The following is an 8,835-nucleotide window of genomic DNA, read 5'->3' as shown; positions in this document are numbered from 1 at the left end:
GACAACCATAGTAGGACTAGAGAAGGACTAATGAGGGGGTGCTGGGGGTAGCTTTAAGAAGGCGAAGTGGTAGCACAAAAGGATAAGAAGATAATTCAGCAGTCCCCTATAATCTTATTCCACCCAAGAAATTTGGGAGAATGCGAAAAAGCAGCAGCCCAGCATTCCTGGATGGGCGTGGCTTCTCTCCAGGGGCTGTCCAATCGAATTCATTCAGAGGAAGAAGATTGATAAGGGTTGCTAGGAAACAGGAGCGTCTCCCTCCCGCCTGACCCAGAGATTGTTCTGCACAAACCCTCTCCAGGGGCTCGCAGTGTGCAGCTGAGTCGCGAGTAGGGCTGAGCTGCGCACCGACCTCCCTGGCTCTCACACTCCCTCTCTGTTCCCGCTCTCCTAGTCCCCTCTGGCATGCGGTCAGCCCCCTGCCCAGGGACCACAGGAGAGTTCTTCTAAGGACTGACTGTTAGTCCCTGCTCATCTGAAAGCCAAGCGCTCTAGCAGAGCTTTAAAGTTGGAGCCGCCACCCTCCCTACCTCCCCATGCTCCTTTACCCCACTCGGAAATTCACCGACCTTTGCATGCACTGCCTAAGGATTTCAGAGTGAGGCAAAGCAGTCGGCAAAGCTACCCTGGCTTTTCATATAAAAATCCTCTCGTCTAGGTACCCTGGCTCATTGAAGACTCTGCAGATATACCCTTATAAAAGGAGGGTGGATGGGGGAGAGTGGGGGAGGGGGAGAGGGAAAAGAAGAGAGAGGGAGGAAAGAATGAAAAGGAGAGGATGCCAGGAGGTCCGTGCTTCTGCCGAGAGTCCCAAATAGATGCGACGGCTTCAGCCTGGTCAAGGTGAAGGAAAGTTGCTTCCGCGCCTAGGAAGTGGGTTTGCCTGATAAGAGAAGGAGGAGGGGACTCGGCTGGGAAGTGCTCCCCTCCCCTCCGCGGAAGACCACTGGGTCCCCCCTTTCCCCAACCTCCTCCATCTCTTCTACTCCACCCCTCCGTTTTCCCACTCCCCACTGACTCGAATGTCTGGATGCTCTGCCACCGGGCAGTGGTCCAGCGTGCAGCCGGGAGGGGGCGGGGGCAGGGGGCACTGTGACAGGAAGCTGCGCGCACAAGTTGGCCATTTCGAGGGCAAAATAAGTTCTCCCTTGGATTTGGAAAGGACAAAGCCAGCAAGCTACCTCTTTTGTGTCGGATGAGGAGGACCAACCATGAGCCAGAGCCCGGGTGCAGGCTCACCGCCGCCGCTGCCACCACGGTCAGCTCCAGTTCCTGCCAGGAGTTGTCGGTGCGAGGTAAGGGGCCCAGAGGAGGACGTGCCCCTCTGGAGGGCGCCCAGCCAGGGCGCGGAAGCTCGGGTGCCGCGTGGGGCAGGCGCAGCTGGGAAAGTTGAGGCAGAGCATGGACCAGTCCCTACAGTCCTGCCTGGAGTGGGAAGGGTGTAGGGCAGAGGCGATGTGGGTGTGCATGAGTGAGAGTCTGTGTGTGTGCGCCCACGTCTGTGTCTGGGAGGAGGGAGATTTCAGGGCACAGATCTGTGGTCAGGGTGCGAGAGGCGAAGGGACGAACTAGCACTGGCAGACCCCCAGAGAGACCAGTCTCATCAGCCAACCACCTCTATCTCAGCTCTGGGCTCAGAATTTGTTTCTGTTTGGGGGCTCCCTAAGGCTTTGTGCGCAGGAATCCGTGCGATAACTGGCTGACATACGGGCGGTTTCATGTGGGTGTGGAAGTTGCCGGCAGAGGTGGGCAACGGTCAGCAGGACCTGGTCCGTGCAGCCCGGATAAGCTCCGAAGCCGGAGACGGCCAGAGGTTTGCCCTCCCGGGAGCACGGTTGGAAAGGAGCCTTAACTAGCTGCCCTTTGCTCCTTTTGACTTGAGTGAAAAATCGAAAAGCCAGACAGGGAGCATATCTTTTCATCAATCCTGTTCCATTTTCTTATCTGACAGTGAGATAACTCAGAGAGGGCGGGCGATTTGCGATCCAAAAATAGACTAGGTGATATATCCAATAAGCTTGTTTCTTAAGGATTTCATTTAAATTTCTTTGTAGTTATTCCTTGGGTTATCAAAGGTGGACAATTCTCAAAGGTATAACACTTTCAGGTAAATATATTAAGGAAGCATTCTCCCACTTTAAGTATTTTATATATTGTAAATTTTTAAAAACAAATAAAACTGTGCACCTCTAAAGATCTTTGGTTAAGGACTCAACTAATTTGCTTATAAAATATTTCTACTATTATTTGAACAGTAATAGATATGTTTTGGGTCTATATGTAGGTACATATTGGAATATTCAAAGTTGAAGTTAATGTGAGTTGAGGTAGGGGTGAGTTAAGTACCAACAATAGTTCCTTAGAGTTTCTTTGCTTGAATTTCTTAGAACTGTCCAGCAGAGCTACAGTATGTTTCTTTGTGGTGGGTGGAGGGGAGGTTGGAGGGTGGAGTCTGCTTTGGTTTATCTGATCACACATTTTAAGATTCTTCTCTGAATTCTAATTGTTTGCAGAAGTATATTCAATATAGGCATTACTGAAATAATCTGCATTGCCACTATGCTGAACTATGGATAACAGTTCCTACCAAAGATGCTTAGGACACTCTAATAAATAACTATGATTCTATATTCCTATGTACCTTGTTTCTAAAAACAGCCCAAGAGAATTTGAATATATTTGGAAGCTATTGTACACCAGAAATTATTGTAATATTTTTCCTTTCACAATGGGTAATGTTTTATATTTACAAAGACTTCTCACACCTGTAGACTTTAGTTGTCCATCCTATTGGGTTTTGATCACCCAGCAGTAGTACATAGATATTTAGAATAAACATGCCCAAAGGCTATCTTATGTTCAGAGTAACACAGGAGCTCAGGATGGAAAATGAGGAAAGGAAGTCTTGAAACCTATACTTTAACAAATAAAACAATGAAATTCCAGAATATCTACCTTTATTAGATGAAAAAGAACATGGCAACAATATCTTTTAGCATTGAAACCCCTCCTGCTCCTAGATATTATATATTTAGGTATAAAACTGTAGTTTTATGAGTTAGGCCCTTACCAATGAAATATGAAACCTAAATCATAGAAAATCATGCCAGCACAATTAATAGGCCACACTTTGGGGCTTGAAGGAAACAAATACCTTTCTATTTACTTAAATCGAATGGTATTTTTCAAACTTCAGGAATGATCAGTAACAAAATGTGTGGAAAGCCACACAAACAAAAAATATTATAAATAACTAAAATATACTCTGTGACTCACTCATTTTTGTACAATGGACTTTTTAAAAAGTTGTGGTATACATGTGAAAAGGAGTATAAATCAGATGATTTACTCCACAATTACACATATCAAAATGATGAGCTCATCTCGGATTTTATGTCACTGCAATTAAAATTGCTAAGTTGAATAAATGCAACTATAACATAAAATTAATTGATCTATGTTTAAGTTGAAATTAATATTTGTATTTAATAAAATAATGGGGATAATTGTCAAAAGGTCACTGCTTCACTTCTCTGTGACAGGTTATTAGCTGGAATCACACAATTGAAGATGGTCTTATTTTGAAAGACTCTCAGCAATAACATTTTTACAACTTCCCTGGGTACATTTTCCTCATTTTTATTTCATGTAATACTATCTTTTTTTCCAAATAAAACCGTTGTCTTTCTTGTCCATTCTCCTAATAGCGATCAGTCACAAAATGAAACATGATGTTTTTCCAGGATACTAGCTACCTCCTGCCAAAATGTAGCACATTGACTTGGGGGTGAATTTTCCATTTGTTTTCCAGCACTAAACATCTCAATATTCCACTAAACAAAAGAAATGAAAATTAATACCTAATCACTATTGTAAAACAAGGAGGGCAGGATTCAGTTACGCACATTGGAATGTGGCCAAAGTTTCAGCGTGAGACTTGTTTTCTCCAGGAGTAATTCTCAAAAACAAGAAGTACGTGTTTACTCACAGTTGTCTCACTTTGCTATTTTAAACTGAGTTTATTGTGCATTCTCACATCTTTTGAGACGCCACTAAATGGATCCAATACTGTATTAGATGAATTTGTTGAAATTGCTCCCGAGAAGGAGCATAAAATGATAGAAGATTATCTACCAAATCTGAACACATAAAATGAGTATCATCATAGTAATCACTGAGACGGCAAAAACGATTAGCTCATACCCCTCCTTCTACTTCTAATGTAGGCTTGGTCCCCATAGCCTACTCTATTTTGGAGTACTTCAGTCCAGTCTGACTTTAAATGGATCACGTAATGACTTCTTCCAGAGTCTTTGAAAGACTATTTCACAGTCTAATGGTTCTCCCTATTAAGAACTTTGTTGTGATATTCAGCTTAATTTTCCCCTGATTCTATTTTATCTTGTTACTTAATTCCTATTATAAGCCTTCTGGACTAGTTCATCCTCTTGTCTGATTCAGATTCTTCCTCCAACATTTCTTTAAGACTTATAAAATACAAAAGCTTCACACAGTTACAGGAGAGAACACAAAGATGGCAATTCTATGTCCAGACATCTTTGCTAAATGTTTAAGACATTTTTTACACACTTACATGTGTGTATAACTATATGTTCCTAATAATTTACTAATGCAAGAGTTAAGAAATTACCTTCTCTGACATTAATGACCTATGTGAATATTAAGGTGATACCTTCTGAGTAATCTTCTATGTGGATGCACATTATAAGACATTTCCATTGCAAATTTGTTTGCAACAGAACCCTGTCAACGCCCACACTACAAGAGAATTTTGTGACATGCTGGTCCGATGCTCCACTGAACCCCAGAAGCTATTGTCATGTAAATTCCACTATTGAAATGAAAGTGATTTCCATAATTAATAGAATGTGCTAGGAATGTAATAGTGTACATAGTTTAGATGTGTATGTTAACACAACATAGTAATTCTGTTAGAATTGGCAATAGCCCCTTTATACTGAAACAATCTGAAAAACCCAGTAGAATTAAGGCCAAATTATTCACCGTGCTGCATTATGAAAAGTAAGCTTACATCATGCATATATCAATGTGGAATGTATTTTGATATATATGGAGGTACCATATGTGAAGGTTACTTTAAAAATAGTAAAGCCTAAAAAAAACACATAAAAAAACAGGTTTTCACTTTGTTCACTTAAAATCTTGTTCCAAGACATCCGTGTGTAGGCTTCTTTAAGATTCTCAAGCAAATATCTTGGTAGACTCACCATCCCACTCAATTGTTTCTCCAAGTTCCAGGCATTGAAATACAAGTTCTGCTAGACAGTAGAGGAGTAAATGATATAAATCAGGAAATAAGTTCCTAGGTTACACTTAGCAAGTCAAGAAAATATAAAACTAAGAGGGAGGTGAATCAGCATCTAAAAACACCATTTAGTGCTGTCTTACTTACTGCTTGTTGCGCTTTCAACGGTATATAGAAACACTCGTGTGGATAAGGTTAAAGAATCAATGAGGAGACAACTTTCTAAAACTTAATATATTTTTAAACAAATAAAATTAGACTGCAGGAAATAAATAGTTTTTAAACAAGTACTCTCCCTCCTGAGGTCCCAAAGTATTTTTATAGTGCTATTCATCACATAGTGGTGAGCAACCTCAAAATGATTTTCCTTAGAAACAAAAGGAAAATCAATTTTCTTGGTATAGAAAATGTAGGCCATTAATATACCTATAGCTTCTCTCTGGAACAGCAAGGCATCCAAAGAATCTGTGCCTACACAGAATAAATACTTCCTCATCAAATTGAGCAATCTTTTTATGGAACTGGAAATTGTACACTGTACTTTAAGGAGAGAAATAAACTTGGAAAACATTCTGATATAATCTACGTAGGCATAGATTAAGGCAACAGTTTGAAAATAAAGCTATATATAGAGAAGGCACCTCCACAAAAAGCCCAAAGTAACTCTGATCTTTAATTCCTTATCAGATTTACTTCACTACCTCACTATCATTGACTGTACAACTATACACACACACACACACACACACACATTTTAGCAAATTCAGTTGAAAGGGTACAGGTATCTAAACATAAATAATTCAAAACCATGATGCTAGATACATAGTTTGAAAAAAAACTTACAATCTATATATGTAGCATGGGAATATTCAAAGTATAAAATTTGAGAAGATTCCTCTAAGAAAGAGTCTATCATCAGAAAGAAAAGGTAGCTAATAGGGAAACAATTAGTCAATAAATATTTATTAAGTACCTATTTTGACCGAAACAAAATATAGGACATGCAGTGGGAACACACACAAAAAAAATGTTCACAAAGTTTCACAAATGTGTAAAGTTGAAAGTGCTGCAAAAATCAAACTTGAAATTTTTGACAAAATGTTACCAGAATTATCAACCAAATGAAACAGTCTGTTCCTTCATTTAACAGATGCATTCATATTTAGGATTTTAAATGTGTGTATATATTCTGATGCCTTGTGCAGACAGTGTTGTATGCTGTGAGGTGACAAAACTAATAATATATCAAAATAATAGATGATAATTATTAACCAACTACCCTGTGCTAAGAACTCTGCTATACAAGAACCCTGTGAAGTAGGTACTGGGATCCTTATTTTATACAGAAGAGGAGATCGAGGCCCAGCAAGATAAAGTAACTTGCCCAAGTTCAGGTAGTTAACAAGTCCGTAACTGGAATTCAAAACTTTCTTACTCTAAGACCTATTTTCTTTACTACCAATATTGCCTCACAATTTTATTTATTTTTATTTATTTATTTATTTTACCAGGCTTCATTGCATTCAACAAGTATTTTCTGAGCTCCAAGTAGAGGGACATGCTTTGGTAAGGAAGGCAAACAATAATCAATGAAAGGGAGTCCAGAGTAGACTTCCCCAGGCTCGAGATCTTTCTCCACTCCACCGTCCCTTCTGAGAGGCAGAAACATGCAAATGGAAGAAATAAACTAAAACATTATTTATAATTGACTAGGACTAAGGACAAAATTTTAAAATAGAAAAGTCTATGAAGATTATAGATTAACAAGCTGAGAAATAAACACCACGTCTGAAAATGTGAGGAAAATATATTTCTTGCAGTCTGATTTCAATGACGATTATCATCTGTAAAACTTAATACAGTGGCAAGAATATAGTCTCACAAAAAGCCAGGATAGAGGTGAAAAGGATTTCACCTGAGGCTAAAAATGCTGATGTTACTCTCCTCTTACAACCTACCTACTTCCCACCAGGAAAACAAGCTGTTAAAAAGGTTTCGTAGTCTAGTAAAATTTTCAAATTTCTTTACCCTGCTGAAGTAGTAATGGTTCATCTTTATGTTAGAAAACTCTCAGCATTTTACACACTGGGTCATTTATCCATAATATATACTACAGCATGAAACTCGAAGGAATCAGGGATTATGAATTTTAAACACACTAAGAATAGGAGATGCAAAGTGACCTGCTGGAGATTCCAAAGACTCAGTTTGTAGTGCTGCTCCAGGAAAACCCATATCTCATTATTCTCTGACCTCAGTGCCTTCCCACAGGCAGGAAACCTGCTGTCTTAATTGCATGAACTTATACTTCTTTTCACACTTCTTTTCACACAACCAAAGGGCTGAAACAAGTCTTTCCTGGAGGGTCTTTCTCTGATTTGTGATATGTACTAGAGTAATTAATGGACATAAAAAAGGAACAGATATCACAGATCTGCCCCTCCATCTGGTGGAGCCTGTTTCTTTTGATTGTTAATACATAGCAGATAGATTATTAGTAATATTTGCTTAACAGTTTCAATGAACCATGTGTTGGTGAATACAACATAATGTAAGCCGCTTTTACAAAATATGTCAGAATACATGCCAATCTGAGAGATGGCACTACAAGGTCAAAAACAGTTGGAATTTATATCTGCCTCAAGGAGAAAATGATACTAGAGAATATAATTAACTTTCTGTTTTGGAACATCTTGTTTTTCCTGAAAAAGCAGACCCTCTACCTGCTGATGCATTAATCCCAGTGATTTCTATGGAATCCACATCTATGGACTGCTAACCAGTCCATACTATGTTGGTCACTAGGACACTGGTAGCCAGACCATACCTAACTTCAAAATTGATTAGTAGGCAAGACATTAACTTAGATGTCTAACAAATCTCTTCCATAGATTTTGTTCAAGACTTCCCCTTGGAAAAAATGTTTTGAGGAATGCCAAAAGTCCCACTTCCCCCAACCCCCAAAATATATTTTTCACTACCTTTCTTGGTTCATAAAATATTCCAAATTTTAAACTGAAGTATTTCATCCAAGAAGTACTAAAGAACATATATTTCTAGAATCACATAGCGTACTAACCCTCCAACACGTTCTGAATTTATAGGCTCATTTTTCAGAAAAAGTAACTTTACCAGTTTGGTAGGGAGTAGGCAAAATGAACCATTAATTTATTGAATTTTTACCTACTTCATGACTTTGTCGAAGACAAGCCCTTCCTTGGCTATGATTTCCTAAACACTCATAATGCAGTAATTTGAAAGGAAATAAGCCTTCTCTGTAGTTGTTGAACAAATGAAGCCCTGGTAGGAAAAAGATTGAAGTGTTAGAGTACTCACCTTCTCTTTTTTTTCTTCTAAGGTCCTAAATTTGTGTTTGTTGCTATGTGATATAACAAGACAGGAAGGAGGCTGATAATTTGGTTTTTGGGTTTTTTTTTGTTGTTGTTGTTGTTCTTTTTCTGAAATGGAGTCTAGCTCTGTTGCCCAGGCTGGAGTGCAGTGACACAATCTCAGCTCACTGCAACCTCCGCCTCCCAGATTCAAGC

The 8,835-nt window shown here is 39.4% G+C and overlaps 1 protein-coding gene across 3 annotated transcripts in view; it reads left to right on the top strand.

Moving 5' to 3' along the window:
• Positions 1-291: 291 nt before the first annotated feature.
• The window catches only part of GRM3 (glutamate receptor, metabotropic 3), a 243,256-nt gene continuing 234,712 nt past the window's right edge, over positions 292-8,835 (top strand). For all 3 annotated transcript variants that reach the window (XM_011996060.1, XM_011996059.1, XM_011996058.1), the window contains exon 1: positions 292-1,298. In XM_011996060.1, coding sequence (XP_011851450.1) covers positions 1,199-1,298 — 100 coding nt within the window. In that variant the 5' untranslated portion in view covers positions 292-1,198. The remainder of the gene's footprint in view (positions 1,299-8,835) is intronic.

Source organism: Mandrillus leucophaeus, unplaced genomic scaffold, assembly GCF_000951045.1.
Source record: "Mandrillus leucophaeus isolate KB7577 unplaced genomic scaffold, Mleu.le_1.0 Scaffold50, whole genome shotgun sequence".
Taxonomy (NCBI): domain Eukaryota; kingdom Metazoa; phylum Chordata; class Mammalia; order Primates; family Cercopithecidae; genus Mandrillus; species Mandrillus leucophaeus.
Note: the sequence above shows the minus strand (reverse complement) of the source record. Positions and strands in the feature narration are given on the sequence as shown.